General features: G+C 37.2%; 1 protein-coding gene across 3 annotated transcripts in view; it reads right to left on the reverse strand.

Annotated features, from left to right (window-relative positions):
• Window positions 1-26702, reverse strand: part of pcdh9 (protocadherin 9) — a 267663-nt gene that overhangs the window by 189974 nt on the left and 50987 nt on the right. For all 3 annotated transcript variants that reach the window (XM_026256296.1, XM_026256297.1, XM_026256295.1), the window contains one exon: window positions 13057-13158. In XM_026256296.1, coding sequence (XP_026112081.1) covers window positions 13057-13158 — 102 coding nt within the window. The remainder of the gene's footprint in view (window positions 1-13056; window positions 13159-26702) is intronic.

Genomic DNA, 26702 nt, shown 5'->3' on the forward strand with positions numbered 1-26702 from the left:
CCTGCTGTGGACGTTTTTCGTCACACCAGGCAGGATTATTGCTCATTACATACGGCGGAGCGTTCAGACGCCCCATACCACCGACCACAATACACTTAATGGACAATAATGGCAGCTGGCCGGTTAGCAATGATTCTTTTTTAACTCACTTATTAGATACGAACAGAACCCATGGTTGTAAACAGCAGCTCATTTTCTCAGTTCTACTTAGACACTGGCATATTATGTCAGAAAAAGAAACAAATAAAGGGCTAGTTGTGGCCTCGTTAGACTTGCTAATGAGGACTCCAGTCGCGCGTTCTGTCAAGAGTCTTAAAGGGGACATGACGCTGGAAATATGTTTTCCTTGATCTTGCTATGGAAGCATACTGTAGCTTTCCAAATGCAAAGCTTCTGCCTTAGTTTACATGTTTAAAAACAAACGAAGCTGCAGAAATGGGCCAGAATCATTTGTTATGAGCTCATTAACATATCATAGTCCACAGTTTCACACTAAACGAGATAGTTCAAACTAATTGATGGGTGGAGGTTAGTTCATAAGTGTTCATTTACAGTAAATACAACTCTTAAAGATACAGACGCTAAACAGAATGTTTAGGAAATCCTTAGGGTCAGGGAGACAATGAATAATATATATATATATATATATATATATATATATATATATATATATATATATATATATATATATATATATATATATATTCATGAAAAACTTAATTTAATTGGTGTAAAAAAAAAAATACATAGGCCTATATATAAAATAAAAACCTTATCTCGAACAATGCTGTGAGTATCCTAGTCCAGTTAATTGAGGGGGGGGGGGGGGGGGGGGGGAATCTGTAAAACACTGGAAAGCTTAATATTTATTGTGATTTTTTTTTATTATTATTATTGAAAGAATCTATCTTATGCTCACCACAAAAGACTGTATTCATGTGACAAAAAAAAAAAAAACTGTAAGATTTAATTTAATGTAACTGTATTATATTTTAAAATATATTCCAAAATGTTATTTATTCCTGTAATGGCAAAGCAAAATTTTCAGCAGCCATTCATCCAGCATTCAGAAATTGTAAAAATACATGTTTGATATTATATTAGTAACATTTTGTGATATTATATTAGTAACATCTCTCTCTCTCTCTCTCTTTCTCTCTCTCTCTGTTTTCCAATAATAGAAAGTTTAAAAGAACATCATTTATATGAAATATATAAACCTTTTGTAATATTATAAATATATTTACTGCTTTTGGTAAATGTACAGCATGCTTGCTTAATAAATGTTTTAATAATATTAAAAACACATACTGTCCACAAACTTTCGAACTGATGAATGGTTTGGTATATAACTCAGTCACAAAGATCATTAACATCAAATCCGTTCACACAAAAGCCAATATTTTCTGGAAAATATGGAATTATTTAGTTTTGGCTTCAGTACAGTAACAATATAAAAACCAGTTATATAGTTTTGCATAACACTATGCATTTTTCTTAGGTGGTCATCATATTTGGCAACCTTGGAATTAAAAAGTTTGAAAACCTCTGCACTAGACTATTAACGTTATGGCAATGTTAAAGCTTCTGCTTTACCCAGAAACGATATGCTTATGCAAAGTGTAGTCAAGCGTGCTGTGGAATTTATAGACTGAGAAAAGAAAGAACAAGAGTGAGAGTGTGTGAAAGAGAGAGCAAAGACACTGTGTAACCTCTTGATTCCATGCTGTGTGCAAATACTTAGAACTGTCACACACTGTTTGGCTAGCTTTGTATTGTCATGCTTGCTATGCTAATTTAACACAGATGGAAGTGTTTGTGTGAACTAGCTTCTAATGTTACATGTAGTTCAAACAGATGTGACAGAAACGCAAACAGCGTTAGACCGAGCCAATGGAAGCGGACACATGCACAGCTGCGCTGAATGCAGAATCTGAGAAAAAAAGAAAGAAGAAAACTTTCTTTAAGAATTCTGCTGAGACGATGAGGTTCAATCCAACGGCAGTTGGTGTCAGATCCATTCCAACATGGTGTATTTGTATCTTAAATTCATAAATGAGCACATCTTGCATATGCCTCTGCTCTTTATGAGTAACTAACTAAAGTAATGACACCACTAACTATAATGTTTAATAGAACTGCTGTTTTCAAAAGTGTACATTTTCCACAAAGGTTCATTTTTATTTTATTTTTATTTTTTTACAAGCAACAGTAAAGACATGAGTAAACACAACATTGGTGTTTATTTTCATCCCGATGTATTGTACATACAGGCTTAGTGGGTGTTCACACAGGATGTATTCAAAACAGCTTGACAAAAACGCAATGAGATGGAACAGGATGTGTGCTTCAGGTTTTTATCCTGTTTAGACATCCTAAAAAGATGCACACTCTGAAAATGAGGAAGATATGATGCAACTACCAAATATATATTTCTGACATATGTACACTACTGTTCAAAAGTTTGTGTTGGTATGACGGTTTAATGTTTTCGATGTCCCTTATTATTAATATTAATATTAATTTATTAACTTTATTATATTATTTTTATAAATAAAAGTTATAAAAATTAAAACACTAAAAACATTATTTCTGTGAGGGCAAAGCTGAATTTAGAATTTGCAGCATCTTCAGCGTCGCATGATCCTTCAGAAATCATTCTAATATGCTGATTTGCTGCTCAAGAAACATTGAAAATGTGTGCTGCTTAATATTTTTGTGAAAACATAATTCTGTTTTGTTTTGTTTTTTGTTCAGGATACTTAGAAGAATAGAAAATTCAAAAGAACAGCGTCTATTTGAAGCTGACGGTTAATTTTGATTAATTTAATTAATCTTTTATGGAAAAAAAATGAAGCAATGAAGATTTGAATCATAAAAAGAAGTTGTTTTAAAGACGGGAGTCCATAGGTGACTTTCAGCACCAGTGCTATCCAGCTGTAGAATATATAAAACTTACGTAAACTAATTGCCAAGTTGAGCCAGTAGGTAGATCATTGCCTACAACAATCCTGGAACTGCTGCTGGGGTCCAGTCCCTTCAATATGAAAGGAGCAGGAGAAACCTCTGCTGTCAGCGCTGCCCTGCAAATCTGCCTCCAAGCCAATTAGTCCGGTCTAGAACTTGCAGATTTCATCCCTGTGGATGAATATTAGAGAGGGGCGATCACGCTGTCCCTGCAAAAATGAAACGTCAGAGAACAGAATCTATACTTGCATCTCTGGATGACAGGCAAGGTCGATCTCATGACAGGAGGTTTGATTTACAGTAAACCATAATAAGATCGTAGGAGATTCAATTTTTTTTAGACAACAATGCCTCTGTTGCAAAAAGGAGTGAGATACCAACCTAAGCAACTTTTTAGGCACATTCTAGACAGAAAGGCTGTTCCAAGCAATAAGCAGCATTTTGGAGAAAATCTGGCAACATTGCATGATGAGCTAATCCCACTGCACTGAAACATGCCATGCAGATACTTTTTTTTTTTTTCATTAGAACATTTCATTAGAAGATCATCAAGCAACAATACAGTATATAGTTTAAAGATGTTCTGTATACTTTCAGCCCGCGTCTACTCTAATCAGCCGGTTACTTTTAGGTCACCACACAGATTAAGATGATATTAGTGAAGATGCTTTCTCATACATGAAACAAGAGATTAAACACACCAGATTTATAATACTGAGACAGACATGCAAGAGGTTTAAAGTAGCACAATATGTTTTTCATGCATCCATCTCATTTTAAGGCCCTCTTAGTATAATGAAAGGGTCAGGACCTCTAATCCACAATATCAAATTTTGCACAAAAACAATCTGGTTTAAAACAATATCATATGTCTGTGTTTGTGTGTATGTCTGTTTCTGTGTGAGTGACCTTCACAAATGCAAGTGCAGTTCACAACCTCAAAAAAAAAAAAGTATAATAACAATAATAATAATAAATTCAAGGCATTTTATAATGACATTTATTTTCACAATAAATTACTTTTGATAAATTAAATCTCAATAAATTACTGTAACAGATTAGATTTTTTTTATCAAATCAAGCTTACTTATTCATTCATTCATTCATTCGTCAAGAGAATTTAGGGTAATATTAAGGGAATTATGTCTAAATAAATAACAAGTAAATCGGTTCCAATAACAGGGGCCCTTTCTTTATGAAAAAATATATTAAAAAAAAGAAAAGAAAACCAAATTATTTGGGTTCCCTTTTGGTTCGCTTTTTTGTGTACACGTGATTGTCGTGGGGTGAAAGAAATAAGCTTGGCCTTCGGTTGGCAGGGGTTTTTGATGATAGCAGAAAATATATCGAACCTCTTTCATTTTTTACAACATGCAGGAAACAATAGAGTGCCGCCCACCCACAAAGCCTACTTCCCTGAGACAGTTTGATAAAAGTCAATTTGGAAAGCAATGCCCCAAATCTCAAAAGGCCAAAACTGTGTATGTGTGCAAAGGAAAGACAGAGCAAGAGAGCGGGAAAATAAAAAATAGGGCATTCTGAAGGACTATCCGCCTAAACCACTTCATATATGGGCCAACCTGGCATGAAAGCAGCAGATCCCTGAGGTTAAGGGGTATTGACAGGCCAGACTTGTATAAAGGCCAAATGTGAATCCTTTAAGTCTGTGGCCTGTTTTAAGCACTGTAATCCTCCATTGGAGCCACAGAGGTGTTCTCTTTATTTAAAATAGTGGCAATATGACAGAAAATACTGTTGAAAACCACAAAGTGATTAGTCACTGTTAACTCTCTCATTGATAAGAGATCATCAGCATCAACTGGGCGATATGGCCCTGACGAGAGCGGCACCACAGCCAACCATCTCAGATCGACTGGATTCGTTAAAGCAATAACGCTGACTGATGTTAGATAGTCATCAGTCATAGGCAGAGATAAGTGCCTTGTATCTCTTCAGTTATTAACTTATTTCACCAGCATTTTTCCAATAAAGAACTAATAGCAGTCACTTCTAAAATAGGTCCGGAATACATGTTAGAATTATCTATCTTCATAATCAAAATGTAATAAATTGCTATGCCTCTGAAATAACGTTCATTTTTGACTGACATCAAGCACCTTTATTGTTATAGAAACCACTTGATCCAGTCAATTCCTGAAGTATAAAATCAAATCTCAACTATTTTTTTCCCATTTTATTTTTTTGTCCATTTGCAGACAAGTGTTTGTTGAATCATGCTTGAAAACATTTGTGCATTCCTTTTTGTGGTCACTAGAGGCACACAGCTGACTTCACCAACACACACCACAAAAAAACATCTGATGGATTTTTTCCAGGATGTGTGTTTAGGTGCCCTAATGCCAATTTATTAGATTAATAATCGAGTCAGATAACAAATGGCGCCTCTTTTTTTAGATATATGGAACTGTGCCATTAGGACAGATGCCGCACAGACAGCAGGGACCAAAGAGACAGGATTGCCTGAAGTAGAACAAACTTACTTCCCTTTGGGACAGGCTAATTATTTAGATAATTACTATCTGAACTCTTCATCTGCATAAAACTGACAGCCAGACACCACAGCTGGTCCATCAGGCCTTTAACACACACTCATCTAAATCACACATGAATACAAACCCGTACTACTCACAAAGGGTTAAACCCTTCATCAACTTTTGTAAATATGCAGACAAACTGACTGCCACTAGGGGGCCAAATCTAAAAGTAGTAGACAGTTCGAATACAGCTTTACAAACATTCTTCACAAGCATGCAAACGCTTGGACAATGCATTGCAAGCGCTAGGACATATTTCTTAAAACAACACAAGTGAATAAGCTTGTGCTGCTCGACAGCCAGTGCTAAATCTACTGAAAACTTCACCGAAGCAATAGCCTGGATAATTTTGCTCACAAATGACAGTGTGAAAACTAAAGTGCTATACACGGAGTAACAGCAAATAACTTCAATAGTGTCAAAAGATTGGTGAGTCTGTCTTTTATTAGCTTCTGTGTAGCGCTCGTGGCTCTGCCAACATCCATTCAGCGAAACTCCATCCAACACGCTGTTTGTACAACTATTTCTATACCGCATATGTCTCCTCATCCCTGTAAAAATAGACTGAGGGTGATGTGCATAAGCATGACGTGACATCTACTGAGAGACTGAGGTACACCAAACGTGAAAATGTGACAGGTTTGTGTAAACTATGCATTATGACATCATCAAAGACCAGGAAACATGCGACACATGACAATCGAATGTACAAAATGGTAAAAAAACATCTGCTGCTAGAACAACTAGACAACCGAGACTGTCGAGATATGGCAAACCTTGTCCTTCACATCCACCAAACTGGGGCAGAAAATGACATTTCTTCTACATGTTCCTATCAACTTGACACTGATTCTTAAAGTATACGGCCCTTTCAGTCAGTAACATTTTCTGTAATGCAAGTTTTATTATCCGAAAATAAAAAAGAAGCACAGATAAAATAAGTCATCATTGAACTGGGGAGGTAAAAGTTGGATGACCAGATGTTTTTTTATTGTTTTATTTTTTTTTAATGCTACTGAACTATAAGGACTCTGATGAATGAAGTGGGTAAGACATTTTGAAGCACTACAAGGGCACAAACACTGGACCCTGCCTTCTACACTAATGCAGGAGCTCTTATCAGACAAAAGCATTTTAAAGACTAGCAATGCTGACTGCTACTTTCAGGGAAATGTTTCAAACCATCAATCTTGACCAAATAAGAGTGCCCTCACCAGCAGATGCCTCTAGGAGTGACCACTTATCTCAAGTCAGCAGCTCTGCTCTTAATAATACAGAGAGAGTCGAAGAGAGAAAGAGATGGAAAGAGAACACGTGGAGAACGTAAGAGAGAAAGAAACGATGAAACTGTAAGAGAAAGAGAGTGACAATTAGGATTGGATATCGATTTTTTTTATGAAACCGGTGCCATATCGATACTTTTAAAACAGTACCGGTTCCTAAACGGTATCTGAACCGATACTTAAAAAAAAAAAAAAGCCACAAAAAACTATGGATAACATTAAAGACCATTACAAATAAATCCATAGCTTGCATACGCTCCTTGGATGCTCTCATTTCCCAAGTTGTGGTTCCCTTAACTCTAAGGCTAATAAATGTATTTTACGATCTGAATAAAATTGGCGATTGCAAATTTGGGTACAGTTTATGGAGTTACATGCTATAGCCCCGCTAAAAAAAGCTTAGCAAGGCCCATGCTTCTTGTGTACATTTCAGAAAACCAGGACAAATATTTTAATTGATTGCTTAGGCATTTAAGAGGTACCGAAATGAGGCAACGAAATCTGCATTCTGATTTGGTTCGGTTCATACCGGTTCCATAGGCACCGGGTTTTAGTACCCAACCCTAGCGACTAGGGGTGTAACGGTACGTGTATTCGTACAGGACCATTTCGGTACAGGGCTTTCGGTATGGTACACGTGTCTACCAAATGATCGGATGCAATATTTTGTGTGCGGAACATAGGTACATTTTCGTGTTTCCAAGCGAACATATTAAGTGGCGGATGTCTCCGCGTTCAGCGCAAATCCCGCCCTGCAGCTGATTCTAAGGCCGGTGACACACTGGTTGCGTGACGTGGGCGTGGCGTTTCTGCTGCGTGTCAGTTACATGATGGCTGCTTCGCGTTTTCTGTGTTTTTACACACCAGAATCATGCCTGACGCGGCGCTAGCGCGCTGCTGCTACTGTAGGTGACATAAAGGGAGGTCCAACGCAACGACGAAATCTGAGCAGGTCTAAAAACTCAAACTGTTGATGCTGCACTTTACACTTTGGAAAAGTTATATATATTTTTTTTTTTAAATATGAGCAGGCCTACAAGCTGAGATTGGTCATGCAGGTATAAACAGGTATTTTTCATTATATTTTATTATATGATATTGGTTTGAGACTGAGAGTATTTTGTTTAGTGGAGAACTTCGCAGCAGTATTTTATTTCTTATTCTTTTTTTATTTTATATATATATATAAACCGTGATTTTTGCGTACCGTTACACCCCTACTAGTGACAATAAGAAAATAACCCATATTGGCACCGGGTTTCGGTACCAAACCCTAGTGACAATAAGAAAATTGCCCAAATCAATTAGTAATGGCAAAACTTGATTTCAAACAAGATTCTACCACAACCAAAAAAAATGGGTATTGTTTCCAACAAGATGCTTTGTTGTTTTAAAAATTATAAGACTTTCATTCTGCAATTTAAAGGCCTAGACACCGGAAGTCGACTATGGTGCCATTTAACATCATTTGTGCCTGGTACAAACATTTGTGCATCAAAATACCACAAAAAAAACCATAGTCAACTCTCCATAACAGCAGGTGGCAGTAGTCTGTATTCACCACTCAAAAAAGGAAACCATAAGAGCTAGGACTATGAATGAATATACAATGAGAAAAGCATTATTGTTTGTACCCCTTTTAAATTTTCCTGTTTACTTGCTTTTGTCACTTAAGTTATTTTCATGCACTGTTTCGCTAAGCTGAACACCCAATCAAAGTGCTCACTCACTGACAGGCTTTTATTTGACATGCTCAATTGGCCGAAAAACCATGAGAGTGATCAGACTACTGGCAATGGTGTGGAACAAATGGCAAAATCTAGGCCCATCAGACACTCAACGACAGCTTGACATTGTTAGCTTGGTGTTTATGGGCCTCATTGCAAAAAAAATAAAATAAATAAAATAAAATAAAACAAAAATTCTGAAGAAAAATCATGCTCCTCTATTCCAAAAATAGGCTTACATTGGAGTGACATGGACATGTTTAAATAATAACTCATGGATCTAGCACTCAGTCCAAGTCAATGCAGACAACCCCACTAATGCAAAGGTAAAGTTCCTTGCCCCAGGAGTATCCCTACTCTTTACTTAAGAAAGGGATCCATTTCCTATCCTATATCTCAGACCAGAAATGGGAGCTCTATACACATGCATAATTCATGAGGTCTCTCTTTCTTTACAAAAGTCTTAGAGTAAATACACCTTCACTATAAAGAGAGTATTGACCAACTTTCTAAAACACTTAGACACAGTCTTTCTACACAAAGTATGGCATGAGGCTTCAGAGCACATCTAGCCTCTAAGAGCCACTTTAGAGAGGAAAACATTTGAAACGGGGCCATGACATCACAGTTAAGGACATTGAAGAGGACTTCGGGAGTTTAATCAATGTCCAGTTTGTAAAGATTTACATTTGCTCCCTCAGTCCTGCTAACATCATCAATACAGAAAAAAATAAATGCTTTCTGTAACTTTTGAGGTTTTTCAGGTTCTTATTATTGAACAACCTACTGTAGCAGGATCCGAAGTGTCAACCTACCTCATATCATCTAATTAGTGAGACTCTAATGGCGTCAAGAGCGCTCACTCTCACTAATCAGCACCTACCGTAGACTCAGTCATTGTTCAGTTTGGTCAGCACGGCATAGCTAAGCTCATTTTCCTCTCACCGGAATGAATAAATTGCCCCTGGTCTATCTTCAAACCACCTTGTCCCGACAGAAGGTCAATAAATCAATAATGCGTGCAAATACACGAAAAAGCAATTCAAAGTCGCAATTTTTCTATCTCAAGCATGTCCCTACAAGCTCAGAAATGTTTCTCTTCCCTGCTGGCAGGTCTCCTCAGACATAGCCTAGCTCTGCTTCATGAATATTCCAGGACATGACGGAGAAAAACAGCAGTTATGACAGTCACACAACCCTGGAATGAGTTCATAATCAATCCCATGATTCCTCTCTGCTTGCGAACCTTGAGCACATGCACCTGAGGCTCATCAGGGCAGATAACCAATGACAAGTCTCTGCGTTCCACTGCGACAGTGACTTATTGAACAGCAAAGCAATGTATCCATTCAATTGGTCCATCGCTAGTGAAGATATACATGCACTAGCTGTGTTTTCTGTAATGAGAGGTAGCTTATTTCGAAGATGTTATAAGGCATGAAGGACCATTTATTGACACGCTCTGAAGTGTAGTGTCGACTTACTGTGTTTGACTTCTTCCCTTCTGTCCGCCGTCCTGAGGTGAGAAAACAGCAACTGATTGCAGAGCAATAAACAGGGATAAACTCCATAATGAACTCAATTGGTTTTGTGTTAATTACGGCTCATTTCAATAACTAATATTGGTCGTAAAATTGTTCTAAAGGCTCAGGGGAGCAATGACTGACAGTTGGCGAGATGTACAACATATTAGCAGAGCTGCAGTTGGAACTGAAGGATCACCTCCTATCAGTAAAACTGGTTGCCTTGTGCACTTATCCCCAAACTAATGCATTCTAACGGATTGTGTGCAGCATCTTGGGTGTAATTGACCTGAGGTTAATCACACTGCTGACCTTTAAGAGATGACAGAGGAGGGTACAAGATATACTGCACATTCACTCTGACCTCCAGACAACAAGCAATATGTTCTCCAAAAACAACCTTTTTCATATTACAGCTCTAATTCCATTAGCAATCCCATTAGCAATTCAACAGAATATGATTCTGGTTTACAAAGCTATTTATCAAACCAGAATGTAAAGGACGAAATACATTTGGTGCATGAAGAAAATTAACAAACTGCGTCTGGGTGCATCTGTGCATGTAACCAAGAGAACTCCAAGAACAAAAGAGAGGCCACAAGACCCCCATTCTCCCGAGGGAAGATGATGACAGTCCTTGACGCACAAAGCTGACCAACTACAGGTTTCCTAACTTTCTTTGCCACCTGCTGGACCTCTATGCTGCTTCAACTTGCTTTAAAAGATCAGCTATTGTTCTAGTCCCCAGGGGCCGTAAGAAACTTTAATGACTTTGAACTCATGACCAATTGAGCAACTTGTTTTGACCTACTTTGAAACAAGTCCCTGCTGTACCCCAAGAAGTTCTCTGACTTGGAAAGGATAGTTCACAACAGGGCTCAAATGGAGCTTTACTTCTTGTCACAATGACTTGCCCATCTGAAATCCTGCAGCAAGATTTATAACTAAACCACTACCTTGAAAGGGAGGCAAACACGAAACCAGGTCCAGTGTGGTGGTCTAAATCTACACTAAACTTATGGAGTCTGCCCTCACTACACCAATAACAATCTGTACTAGCCTATTCCTTTAGCTTCTTTAAACTGATGTCCTGAAAGCCATCAGACAAGACCTCTAACACTCCAGCCATCACCCATTTGAAACAGTGATCCTACTCAAGACCAGCCTTTTTCTAAAACAGTAGGTTCTTATTATCAGATTGACAACATCTCTGAAACATAGACATTACTGTACTCTAGACATTTCCAGGATGTTACATCTAATGTCATTCAACAGTCATATATTTACATTTAAGTAACCTTGAAATTACTAATACATTTAATTATTTTAATTTCATTTTGACGCTGAATTTTAGTTACAAGATAAGTATCTGTGTGTTTCACGAGTTCACGCTTACATATAATTAGGTGAGGTATGGTATGCATATTTGGCGTGCTGTCCGGGGAAGGGCTCCAAGCTCGAGAATGGCTCGAACCTAGAATACCCCCCATTCCCCGTCTATTTATAAAGTGAACTCAAGTGAGGATATGGGGTGGAGGAGGGCTGCTGATAAACCGTCAATGGATAGAGGTAAGTCAGCAGTATTTATACTATGGGACTGATTACTTTATTATGGTCTCCCTGTGTTGATTAAGTATCTGATGCGCTCCTCCCGAATCTTGTTAATAAAACATCATTTAATTCTGTATGAGACAGCAATGAGTGTGATTGGACAGTTCACCCCAGGATGATATGGGAAAGTGACCATTCACACTGCAATGATGAGGACGAGTCCCATTGGAAAACCACTGTAATTGGCTGCACACTGAGCTACTCTTATGCATGGTGACATCAGGAAGCATGCAGGTCATTTCTATCATCTCATCGACTGCCCGGGAGAATATTCCTAACGCAGATAAAGTGTATTCATATTCCCTGCAGACATGCTGGAAGTTAGAAGCAGGGACATGGGCAAAAAAGAAAGATGCAGAGATAAAATAGGGTGAAATCTTGATCACGAATGCAGCACAGCCCATACATGCTCTTATAATGGAGCTGAAGGGGTGTTGGTGACTATAAAGTGAGCATGTCGAGAGTCATAAGGTCCCTGTGGTAGAAACAAGCCCTATTTTTTGTCTTACAGTCATGGTTTATTTCTGAATTTCCTTTGTTGCCTTCTCTACTGCAAATATTCTACTTCTCCATTCACCACCCTCTTATTTTCTGTCGGTCTCTGTCACACCCACATAGACCTTGTGGAGTTTAGTGAACACATTCAAGCAGCTACAAATGCACACACACACACATATAGAGCCCAAGTAAAGTCTTTAGCACTCTGTAGAATGAAAAGAAAGGTGTTGTGCATGATTTATGTGTTTGATTTCACTCACTGCATTTGAGCACAATCTTCTGATGAGAGTATTATATCGGCCAGGACAAAGGATAACAGTGGGTGAGGGCTGGACATATATCATCTGAACTTACCCAAACAAAGTCAGGAAAGCATGCACAAGGAGCGAGGCATTCGTCTTTATCAAACCCCATAATAATAAGCATTAGCTCTAATAAACATTTGCAAATGACAAACATCGACTGATGTAACTAGTCAAGAGCGCTGCCAAGAATAGCTCCTGAAAATCCACCACAAACATTTTAAGGCTTCAAACTTGTATATGCATTTCTTTCTGCACAAAGCTCTGGGGAAAAAAAGGAAAACCAAAAAACAAGCATCATTAGGTCCAGTGGCAAGCAAAGCTTCATGTAAACTGTCCCAATCCCCAGAAGACAAGAATCCCTGCACATACTCAGGTAATGAGAGCAATGGGAGGGAGGTATGTGTGTTTATGCAAAATTAGCTGAGTTATAATGATGTAGCGGTGAAGGGACCATTGTTAGAGAGGTCACTAAAGAAACCAATAAGCAGAGAAGACATACAAACAAGCGGGTGAAAAGTGTATCTGTGCCGCTCTCTAATGGGGCTTCAACAGCAGCCATCTCAACAATCTGAACAAGGGTTACTCACAAGAGGAGTGCAGGGCGTCCAGTACTCTGGGTTCAGCTCAGCTCGGGAGCGAAGGTCCAGATAGTCGGGGTTCAGTTCGGTGCGGGCACGGGGAAGCGTTCCCTTAAAAGCCAAGAAAAGGCAGAGTTACAAGTCCATCCAGTAAGCAATGTTTTTTCAAAGATGAACAAATGAGTGATGATATGTCTGGAATCATATGACGGTTTTATATTTAGATTCAATTGCCTCTCAACCAGTAAAATAAATAAATAATAATGTTTAACATTGTTAAAATAAAAAAATCAGAACATATTAAAATCAATATGCACACTGTACATTAAAATAGTTTTTCAGCCGTTTCAGCCGTTTGTAGGTTATCAGTCAATAAATGAATTACAAATTATTTATAAAATGTTGGAAAAAAAAAAAAAAATACAAAATTTGCAATAAGGTCTAAAATAATTTTCAATTAGATGGTGCATGTTGGTTAGTAGTTAGTTTACCCTCCAACATATTAACCATCATGGATCAGCTTGGACCATTAAAGGACCAGTTTAAACTAGCCATCATGTTGTAAAACCGCTAGCTTAGACCAGATTTTCCAGTCTTGTGTTTCCAGCCTCGTGTCTGATAGACACAACCTGCTTTTTTCTGTAAAATGTGCATGAAGCTTACTATTTCAATTCTGAATCTTGCCATTTAGGCCACACCAATTTCCTGTTTCAACAGGTATTACAAATACTGTGCTTCCTATTACATGAGGCCTTTAATGGAACTCAACAAGACACTTCTAAAACCAGGAGAATGAATGGCATTCTGTCACTTTTTATAAACTCGAAAAAAAAAAAAAAAACACGGTTTCTGAGAATTTCCGACCTTCGGCAGCATCCTTAATATTTTACACACAAGCGTAAAATTAGGGGGCTCTCAATTTCCAAACACTCAAAAGGTGACAAATTACACAGCGCTTTTAGGCTGAGGCAGAACTGAAGATGTTTTCTTCTTCACGCTTTGTGTCCAAAATGATACAGACTGATTATATCTCCTTTGAAAATGAAATTGCCTTTATAAGCATACGGCATTTGTGTTTGACAAACCTCCGCTGTGAATCTCAGCGAAATATCCTGCTTTCAAATCAGTCTGCCCTTTGTTAGGTAATCTGCTTTTCTCTCGCACGCACCTTCGTCGCTTCTGTGTTGTTTTACATGCAATAGAAAGAGGGACGCATATGAAACAAACACATATGAGTGGTGACATTTCAAATTATATTAGAGTGATACTCAAGTAGGGAAAGCAATCAAAAAGGCTTTGGTGGAGGCAAGGCGACCTCATTGAAATTCACAAACAGAGTGAGAGAAGCTAAAACATATTGCTTGTCGTACAGCCATGAATTAAAACCTAAATGCTGACCTGAAAGAAAACAATCAAACAAAACAACTAAAGGCTTTCGTTTATTTATTTACATGCACGGCGAACAAGGCAAGACGGGAAATTACGAAATGCTTTTGTTTATTTATTTATATTCACGGCGAACAAGGCAAGACGGGAAATTACGAAATGTGCGCTAAGCATCGCATGAAATTCAAGGTCACGCAAAGTGGGCAACCCGAAGGCTAATGTGCTCAAAATACTCTGGAAATGCTATGAATACTAAATAAATGGTTTATTTGCTTCGGAAAGAGCCGTTTTTCATTTTCCAACAAAATCCAGTAAATTGCGGCCATGCGAACACTGTATGATGTATACCGTAATTATCTGTTGATTTACAAAATGACCGCCCAGTAATGAGGCAGGGCCGACGAGAGGCCTGGGCATACATCACTGTCTCTAACCCCAGAACGCCTTCGAGAGCGCACCCTCGCCCTCTTACACGTACTATTTATCTCTACTCCATCTCTGCGCGCAATGCCTCGTGAAATCTGAAGTTACGTTTGCAATGCCAAAGCATCAAAAGTCTGTTTCCTGAACCACTATGTCTATTTACTTATTTGTCTGGAGCTCTATGCCGCCCACACTCTGTGTTTTAATTAATGTCATGCTGACCTGGACAACATGCTTTGGCAGCTGGCAAAGTCGTTTAATGCCAGCGTGATTCTCTACTCTATCCATTAGTGAGCGAGCGTGAAGGAAAGCACATTCTAGAGCACTGGCGTATGGTTTGTACTCTTTAATTGTATTATTAATTTATATTTTTACTGTAATCTTACTCTGGTACATACAGAGCGTGTTTGGTGTGTGTAGTCATGAGAACAAGCCTTCTGTGCATTCGAGAGTTTTTTCTCACAGCAAGATGTATGATCAAAGCCAGAAGGAAGCCTGCTTCTGTTCTGTAAAAGTACAAGCTGTCTGTCATCTGTCCTTCATTCCCTCAAACAAAGCATGTTCTGCTGAACTGAACATATTCTGAGCTTTAAGAAAGTTGAAAACAGAGCCTCTGTACTTCCTGTTTTTAGTGCAATACATTTGCAGTAAATCACAAAAATGTATTCTGGAAGGTTTCAGCTCCATGTTTCTGATAGACATGCTTTTGCTTTGGTTCTAAAAGTCGACATGTAACAGATTTGGGTCATGCATTTTGGTGTTTAGTTGGGTTGGGGGAAATTCAGAATTTAAGAACTGACTGCCTGTGAGTTAATGGTCGTGAATGGCAAATCCCATTGAAATTTGAATTGGAATAATAGGAAGAATTAATTAGAAATGAACAAAAAACAAAGGTAATGCATTGATGGGAATGATTGTTTTTCCACCCTGGAACACAACAATTTATTCATTAAATCTGATGAAATATACATTCAAATATACCATTCAAAATGTGGGATTTGGTAAGATTTTTTAATTTGAAATGATTTTGAAAGTGAAAGTCTCTTAGCTCAACGAAACTGTGTTTATTTGAAAAATACAATAAATATGCCACTCACAATGTGGGATTTGGTAAGATTTTTACATTTTAAATAATTTTGAAAATGAAAGTCTCAGCTCAACTGCTGCATATATTTGAAAAATACAATAAAACTATTATAATAATGAGTAATAAAAATATAATTGTATTATAACTCTTCTATTTGAATACATTTTCAAATGTAATTTATTTCTGTGATGAAAACCTGAGTTTTCAGCATCATTACTCCAGTCTTCAGTGTCACATGATCCTTCAGAAATCATTCTAATGTGCTGATTTGCGGCTTCAGAAACATTTCTCATTACTATCATTACCTTTTTTATTATTTTTGTTATGTATTTTTGTGTATATATATATATATATATATATATATATATATATATATATATATATATATATACACACTACCGATTTAACATTGTTACAAAACCTGCACTTTTGGTCAATTTAATCCTTCCTTGCTGAACAAAAATATATAATATATAATATTTTTATAAAATCCTACCTAAAATACAGCAAAATAAAAGCCTAGTTCTTCCAGGCACTTCCCTCTATCGTACTTGAGAATCATGATGGCCCCAGTAGTCATATTATGATTAACAACGTGATGCATATGAGAGCTGAATGCACTTTTTTACACGACTCTGTAGTGTCATTCAACCTAATGACTGCCATATCCCACCCACCATGATTTATTAAAGCAATAGAGCCCATATTCAAATGACGGCACCACGGCTAAGACACGCTGACATTATAATTTGCCATATATCACACAAGTGCATGAATATCATTACCAATTTATGAATGTGATTAAGGGGGGGATATTACTCTGGATTAAGTAGCCTGGCACTCTTCAAGAGTAAATAAGTGTGTGTGTGTGTGTGTGTGTGTGTGTGTGTGTGTGTGTGTGTGTGTGTGTGTGTGTGTGTGTGTGTGTGTGTGTGTGCGTGATAGACAGGTGATGCTGACGGCACTTTTCCATTTACTCTTATTATCTAGATTATCTATCATCATTCATTTAGAGAGCTTTTACACAGAGGGCCATGTTTACAGGAAAGAAGAGGTCAAATGCTCATTCACACATACGCATAAACATCAAATGCTTCATAAGGACACCACAACTAGACGAATGATATAAACCAAGGGCTTTTAAAAATATAATGTGCCTGAGGGGATGCTGTGGGACTGTACGGCAACCTTCTGTCAATCACATGAGCTTTGGTTTAAACAACACATCTACTGATCACATGATGATCTCTCTTCAGCGGCCCATTCATTTCACACAAAATAAACCTTATTTCCTCTGATTATTAAGATGAAGAAAGAGTTTTAGCTACTAGGTGTTAATTTGTAGTCTGTGCATGTCCTGTTATTGGTGGTCTTTTTGTGTACCTTTTTTGGACAAAATTAATTTGTAATTATTTCCAAAATCATTTTTTTACAGATTACAATGGAAGTCTGTTTCTGGCATGAAATAAATAAATACATGTGTACTTGTTCCTCTTATAATTCAGAGTTTTTACTCAACGTTTTGTTTTGTGTTTTGTTTTATTTTGTTTTGTTTTGTTTTGTTTTGTTTTGTCCATTCATGTTCAAAGTCACACCGGACACTATCCATACATCCATACATGCTTATGTTTTATAAATCATTATTCAGTTTCCTACTCCTCATCTTTTCCTCAGTTGAGGGCTGTAATTTCATTACACATTCATCAAGAAATATGCCCTCTATTTTTCTTCAAAGCTAAACAAGTAATAGCTCATAATGAGAATGTCAAGGACTGACTGCAGCTTTTTAAACTAAAGTATCACTTGCCATTTTTTTGAACAAACGTTCTTTTGATTCTTCCTAATTAGGTTTCTTCCTGCCGCAGTGATGCCTGTGAGTTCCTGCGCTCTCTGTGACAAAGTGTCACAAAAAGGAGGGTGGTCCCGCCACTAAAGTTGTTACGTGGGTGACTTCGGCACAGTTGAAAGTGCTTCACAAGACCCAGCTGAGATGTGCACCTGTGTGAAGGAGCGTGAGCGCCTCATCTCAAGGCCTCTTCATTAAAGCGTCCAAACCATTCAGCCTAATTAATCTTTTCAGTGCACTTCACTTCTCTCCAGATAAGCCCTTTCTGTTTGTTTCCCGCATGATAATCAGGCAAATTTCCAGTTACAGTGGCAACATGTGCCTCTTACCGAGCCCCCATGGGTCACTTAGCGAAGCTGCAGATGCCTGCAGAAAAAACAAGAGATAACTAAACACATTTTATTAAGGTTGAAGCTGAGGGCAAAGAGCTCCTGGAGGATACAACATAAATAAATACACATCGTCATCCTCCACGCTGACTGTTTACCAACTGCATTACCTTCAGAGAAATCGCATCATCGCCGAGAGCCCCCGTGCGTCACGGGGAGCCGTTTGATAATTACTAAACGGATCCTTCACAGCCGACTCCAGCCACGGCGTATGAGGCACGTGTTACGGGTCTGATAAATGTCCGCAGGTCTCCTTCTGTTACAGCTGCATTAATAGTTAACAGCTCAGTAAAAATCAATCAGCGCATTATCTAGCCTGCCTCCTGAGATCGGCCCAGTATGTTTAATATATTTGCCACCATATTTAATATATTGCATTCATAATCTGCCCTTTCCTTCTAGTCTCCTCACTATGGCTGAGTTACTGGTGCAGCAGCGCTGCAAATGAGCTCATAAAAGAGGAGAGGGAGCCATGAAGCACATCTTCTCCGTCATTCTTTATTCATCTTTCTCCTTCAGTCTTTCTAGTACATATCTGCACTGTTGCTATGAAGTGACACACAGGTAACGTACACACTGCTGACAGATACAGTAGTCACTCCTCTTCTCAGAGCTTAACGCCATTCTGCGCACATACAGTTCGGTACCTTTATCATAAAGGTGGTGACAAATAAAATAAAATAATATATATATTTATATGTATATGTATGTATATATATATATATATATATATATATATATATATATATATATATATATATATATATATATATATATATATATATATTTTTTTTTTTTTTTTTTTTCAAAAAACCTTCTCATCTGAACCATACCAGTGTAATGACACAAAATTAAACAAAAATAATAATTTTTCTTTTTTTTTTTTTTAAGTATTAATAATACTAATTCTATGTTTCTAATATTCTATTCTAATATGTTGACTATTGCAATATTTTTTATATACACACGTTTTATGTTTTATAAATACTTTTGAATTATTACTGGAAAATAATCTTAAAATGATCATTAATAATATTAAAAATAATATATTTTAGAATATTAGGATATGTTAATTATTTATTATATTAGAAAAAATTTATTATTTAATAATGATGCATTCAATTGATAAAAACTGACAGTAAAGACATTCATAAAATACCTGCAAATATATGTGATTATATGTTGTTATTTAGTAAGTTCTATGTATCATCATTTCCACAAACATTTTAAACAGCATTGATGATAATAAAAATAAATAAAAAATAAAATAAAATGTGTTCGCATGTTAGAATGATTTCTGAGAGATCATATGACACTGAAGACTACAGTAACAATGCAGAAAATTCAGGTTTGATCACAAAAATAAATGCAATTTTACAATATATTTAATAGAAAACAGTTATTTTATATTCTAATAATATTTTACAATATTAAGAGAAAAATAGCAAACAGCAAATTAATGTTGCCCTCCATGTTTGTTTGTTTAAAGCCACAAGATGCCACCAAGCTGCTATAGTCCTTTATTCTGTTTACTGCATATGAAACAGTTAACGTCATGTTTAAAATGCAGCTGACAGCCCCAAAACACTCCAGTATGCATGTGGCTGTAGTGAAGAGGGAAGAGAAGAAAGTGAGCACAAAGAGCATTAGCACTTGATTGAACACTAGCAACAATCAGTCTCTTCAGCAAATTTCAGATTTGTGTTTACCGCGCTGCCGCTAAGCCCATTTTCACAGTGGGCTTAAAACTACAACTTATCGACGTTCCATTTAAGTTGACAATGGCCGGGGAGAGCCTCTCGCTAAGACGACAGCAAAAAAACAGCTTGAACGCCGGGGCCACCTCTAAAAATATCACCCAATTATCCTCAGCGCTCTCATATCATTCAAGAACTAAAGAGGATTGCTTTTCACCAGGGCCTTTCACTTTGTTCTTGAAGAACAAAAGCCTATCAAACTACCAGCCCCTCAAATAACCATATGTATCCAGCGCACATTCAAAGAGACGGCTCTTTCTCATGCAAAACTCTCCGTCCGCGCTGACACAAATATATTTCTGAAGACTGTTTGAAATGATAATTAATTTGCACCTTATAGACAACCAAAGCCTACACTCCAGGGAGAAAAAAAGCAAGCTAGACAAGTGGAGCAAAAAAAAGTAGTTTCATTGCTGCTATGAGCTGGTTTACATGAAAAGGAAGAAACATAACTCTCAGCGGGGGTGTCTGAGGTTACGAAAGGTCACACCGGCGACACCAGACAACCGTGGAACACAGAATCCGTTCTATTATGGCGTCTGGTGACAGAGAATATTCCAAATCGATCTTATTCTATCGTCCCGCCATCTACTCGGTCCTTCGGCTAGATGACACCAAATACTCGCCCAGAGGAATCCAAGACCTGAGCACAAAGCAGAGGAACGCTCAATCAATTACGCAGTTGAGACGGGGGATAGTGGATGGCAGGGAGGTCTGCTGTTGTGCTGCTCATTCATGAGAGAAGAAGCCTTTATCGATTTCTACTGCGGACCTCGTTCTCATCATTAGAGAACATTACTGATCTAAAGAGGACCCCTGACCACGCTATTGGTTAATGACTACTTAAAACACAGCAGATGGTCACAATGATGGTTATCATTGATTGAAAAAACTAAAGAAAAAAACAATGACATAACAGTTTGTAACACAAATATGTCTAACATTACTGTAATGTTTGAAGAACGACAGACGAAAGACGCTCTGTCTCAACTTTTAATCAGAATAGGCTTCATTTTTCTTAAGCAAAATATTATTTATTCGTTTTCTTTAGATTTTTGGGGTTAAAATTACAAACATATTAATATAATAATGCAATTACCTATTAATTATAATTATTAATATAATAATGCAATTAACTTAAAAAGTACTCTTGGTTACATTATTAATATTGTGTATATATATATATATATATATATATATATAAGACACTCCAAAGTCAGTGGAGGACAACCAAGAATGTCCCATAAATAATAATATAATATAATATAATATAATATAATATAATATAATATAATATAATATAATATAATATAATATAATATAATATAATATAATAATCCTGATTTAATAAAAAAGTACTTAATATATATAATTATTTTCAATAAGAATAATGAGAGCTAAAAAGTAGTTTCTTATTTATTTATTTATTGGGGGGGGGGGTACTACAGTGAGGAGAAATTGGGAAAGTGTTACAAATCATGAAAGTAATGTCACAATTTAGTCAAATGGCTTAATAGCCTTCAATTTCATTAAGCAAACATTTTTATTTTTATTATTACTGACTGATTTTTTTATTTCTTTTGAATTTTGGGTTAAATTGACCTTGAAATATTTTCCATGATATTCACACCATTCCTCCATTCAGTTAAATACCAGGGTCTTAAGTGGTACAAAAGATAAATTTGCTCTGTTGCTAAAGAGAAATATGTTCTGTTTGCACACAAATATAGCCTATAATCTTTATGTCATGTGTGAGATTACACTATTTACCGTATCTGGCAGGTTACGAGTAACACACTGCATAACTAAACAAATATAGAGGGTTATTTGAAGTTATTTGCTGGAGTCTGACTCTATTCTTTCTGTTCATGAACACAGACTCCACAGCAATGCCACACAATATGATGCTAAATACATAAAATCGATTTCACCTTACATTCCCTTTCTCTGTCTGTCTGCCTCTTCCTCTCTCTTTCTCTTGTGTTTTTAAGGAGATGTGAGGCATAGCACACTTTTGTTTGGAATTATGTGAGAAAGTCTCAGTGAACTGGCTTTGGAAACCCTGCTCTAAAGAATCTGTCACAAAATATTTGCTTTGTCTTCATCCCTGGAGAGACGTGTGGTTATCCATTCACCACTGATCTCTGGTTTGAACCACCTGTAGGAATTGCCGTTTTCTTTGCTCAAACCTTTGTTCTGAACTGTTGGAAACAAGCAGTCTGTGTGAATCTGGATGTTTATATCGATCTTATATGTCCTCATTCATATTTCAGGCTCTAAACCACACAAGATTGTTAGGTTCAGATGTGCAATGCTGTGAAACCTTCATCTTGCCTGACCATTAGGCCTGAAATAGAAAACAAAGCATTGCATTGCATTACAAAAAAGTGTCTGAATGTAATTCACAATGCATGTGAATTAGCTTATTGTAGCCATGCTACAGCAGACTATCCAGTAAACCTTGTTCTTCCACAGCCTGTTTATCCTTCCAGGTCAACTACTAACAGAATTTTGCTCAGCTGTTTGGTTAAATGTCAATATGTTTATATTGAGTTGCGCTGAATAACAAGACATCCAGTTTAATAATACACCTGAAGGTAACTCTGTTTGTAACCGCCAACGCAAGGGCATGTGTTAAGTGTGTTCAACAGGGTCACACACTTGCAATACGCTAGTCGAGCATTCACAAACACTACATATCTGTGTTCTTCATTTTCAACTCTTTAATCATGATAGAATATCAAATGAGGGCTACAGATGACTGGAGATAACAATTTATGTTTCGGAATAAGAAAGTGGTATAAAAGTGGCTTTAAAAATACAAACTGAAGCCATTTGTGATACTCAACATGAACCTACTCTATCTCAAATAAGAACACACATCACAGTAATGATATCACTGCTTAAATATGTATTAATATTGCTGAAGAGTAATATCGTTCAGTAATATTAATTTGCCTTTGGTACTAATTCTTTTAGCAGCCAGGAAAATGTGTTTAAAGCGAAAGTCTAGATTGGAGCATTTAAATGTAAATTATTTGAAATTGATCAAATTATTTCACTAACATACATTATATTAGTACAATGAACAATGTTCAGTATTTCAGGGAAATAATATTCATCACGTATTTAAAAAATTCAGTCTTACATTTCTGCCATGCAATATTTATGTTATATGAAATCATACAACTGGCAGCCAATCTCACATCCATAGTAATATCCAGCATCTGTGTTAGCATATTAGTCATCTATCTTAATCATTATCCTAACCAGAGAGAAGAATAAGTTGAAGATATTAAAATGAATAAAATTACTGAACATCCAGATGATACAATCACGGCCATCTAGTCAGAACTTTGGTAACACTTTAGATTAGGGAACACTTTACACTAGGGGTGAAACGGTTCACAAAATTCACAGTACGTTACAATACAACACACTGGTGTCACGTTTCCGAACATTTTTGATGTGTGTGTGTTGGGGGGGGGGTGATTTCTTTTTTTAAACCATGAAGTCGAGCCAATGGATTAGTGATGGATTAGTGAAATTGAACGAATCGTTCAATTTAACCGGTTCTTCTTTGTGAACTGGTTGAACCAGTTCACCAAATCGAACTGAATCGTTTGAAACGGTTCATGTCTCCAATAAGCATTAATCCACAAATTACTTAAGATGTTAACTTTTTAACGTGACTGACACTCCCTCTGAGTCAGAATAAACCAATATCCCGGAGTAATTCATGTACTCAAACAGTACACTGACTGAACTGCTGTGAAGACCAAACTGAAGATGAACACCGAACCGAGCCAGATAATGAACGAACACGCCCACTGCTGGAGCGGTTCTCGTTCTCGAGTCAAGAACTGGTTGCTTCGGTTTTCGGATCACCAGTACACTCAACTGAGAATCGTTTCTGTCGGATGCGTCCGATTTGAGAAGCGATGAGCCGATTCTCGTTCTTGAGTCAAGAAACAGTTGCATCGGTTTTTGGATCACCAGTACACTGAACCGAAAACCGTTTCTATCGGACCCATCCAATTTGAGAAACGATGAACTGATGATACTGCGCATGTGTGTAATTTTTTAGGCATTTTGTTAAACATCGGAAAGTGTGATAACATAACTATATATATATATATATATATTTTCTTTAAGATTAATGTTTCTAATCCGTATATTGTAGATAATGTATAGGCCAAAGGGTTTTCAGTGAAGTTGGACTATAATTAAGACTCTAAAGACTCTATGTTTAATAGGAATAAGGGATGATTTATGAAATATCAGAACTGTATATATAGTTAATGATGACACATTCACAAATTGAGTTTGTAGTAAACAGAACATGAACACGAGTAGAGCAGCTGATGATACTGAACTGCAGCACGTGCCGGTTAGAGTGATTCTCGTTCTCGAGTCAAGAACCGGTTGCATCATCAGTAGGATCATCAGTACACTGAATCGAAAACTGTTTCTTTCGGACGCGTCCGATTCGAGAGCCGAGGGGCTGATGATACTGCGCATGTGTGATTAAGTGTGAAGCAGACTGACTCACAGTGCGTCTGAACTGACTAAAGTTATGAGTAATGACTTATATATATATATATATATATATATATATATATATATATATATTTATATATATATATATATATATATATTTGATAGACGTGATGCCGTTACATCATCGCCAATGACGTCATTACGTCGAGGGTAAAAGAACCGCTTTACTTTTTTTCAACCAGTTCATTGAATCGAACCATCCGAAAGAACCGGTTCGTGGAAAAGAATCGAACTTCCCATCACTACAATGGATATCACAAAAGCAATGTTCAAACACTGCGCAATAGTTATGCCAGTCAACGTCTTGGGCCCTGTCCACACCAACACAGATATTTTCAAAACCGCAGCTTTTTCTATGCAGTTTGTTTGTTCACCCACATGCAAACGCAGCATCAGGTAAATGAAACCGTAAAGTTTAGACAACTCCTGTTGCAGTGTTATCATGTAGACAACAAAACTGGAGATTTTGACTTGTGGTTTCTGAGCAACATGGCTTTACGGTTGAGAATATATCACCACCTGTTGGCTTGGCATGCTCTTGACAGTGCTTTATAGAATGTGTTTGCGTTTTCATGTGGACAGAGTTATTATTTGTTTTTGTTTCTTATGGAAGAAGGAAAAACTCTATTTATAAAAATACTTGTTTACTTGTGGACATAGCCTTAATCTCGGTCAATTCACTATAAAAAATTAAAAGTAAAAACAAAATGACGGCGTAATTACTTAGCTTACGGCATCTGATGTTGGATAACTGATGTTTTTGACAATTTCTCTGGCTATCGTTGATACAAGATCATTGTCTTTCGATGGAACCCAGCAAGCGGAGGTTATCGCGGGCCCGTCCACTATGCCACTGGCCAGACAGCATGTTGCATGTAAAATCATTTGGGCTGCTTTGTTAAGTGTTGTGGCACTAAGAACATCATATTCCATACACTTTAAGCTCTTTTATTTTTCATATGTAATAGGATTAGTCCAATGCATCGTTTGGTTTGTAATGTGTACCGTACAGTTCAGTACGAATATATGTATTGTTACACCCCTACTATTCAATATTAACAAGTTGGTTATTAGCATGCATATTAGCATATTGGCTGTTTATTAGCACATTTAATGCATGACCATATTCTAGACCGCTTAGCCCTACCGCATACCTAAACAGAAACCTCTCTTTGCTAATAGTGAATATGAGGTCCCTATTCCAAAGTGTTACCACAAAACTGAGAGTGCTTGCTATTTTTCAGCATGATATTGCGAATGCAGCATACACAGTGAGAGAAGACTGTGACCCTACAGTATATGTAAATATTAGATGCTCTTTGTGCTGTAAACGCAAAATCGATTTCTGTTCGGACTATCCCGTGAAGACTCTGGTTACCACTCATACTTTCACCCTGATATGAGATCAGTGTCAAGCTTAAAATAGAAAGAGACTGTAGCTCACTACCTCAGTGTAGTGTGATTCACTATTTAGAGCATTATGATATGCTTCACAAGATCACATAAAATGGTAGAAAAAAAGTGGTGAACTTTTAATAAGGACATGTATTTTGATACTGAGGTTTCACCATTTCTCTCGCTATCTGATAGAAAAAAAAGTGGATCTGAATGCAGAAAGGGACAAAATGGGCCCCCATCCAGTCCATGGCCCCGGGCCCCGAATTAAAAAGCTCTTTAAAAGCAAATTCACTCCACAATTACAGCATGTTCTATATTTCCACAAGACTAATGTCACCACAGCTCTCACTTAAATAAATGAGTTATATAATTAACCATCAAATTAATTAACTTTACAAGTGGCACACTTCAGCAACTCTGGAGGGGGAAGAAGATTTGATTTGGTGAAACTGTGTCGAGCGGCTGAGCATCGCTTCTGTCAGCGCTGACACGTGTGGGCCGCATTAACATCCTGTGGATTTCGCTCATGCCGACACATGCAGCGGCGAGGTGATCATTAAACACATGAAGGACAGAGCCGAGAAAGAGAGACGGATACGCTTTGGGGGACAGCTCACTTCTTTCTCGAGTACTTTGATGATTCTTCAGAGAAATGAGCGAGCGAACACTTTGTCAAATGCTGCAAGGGTGGCGATTTAAGCAAGCGTTGACGTTCTCCTCCTATTGTAGCAGCCGCCTTGCTTTTCTAACTCAGAGTGGTTTTCAGTGAAAACGGAGTGAAATGTGTAATTTCTGCATTTGTGTGCAAT

The sequence above is a fragment of the Carassius auratus genome, chromosome 6 (genome assembly GCF_003368295.1).
Source record: "Carassius auratus strain Wakin chromosome 6, ASM336829v1, whole genome shotgun sequence".
In the NCBI taxonomy this organism is placed as follows: Eukaryota; Metazoa; Chordata; class Actinopteri; order Cypriniformes; family Cyprinidae; genus Carassius; species Carassius auratus.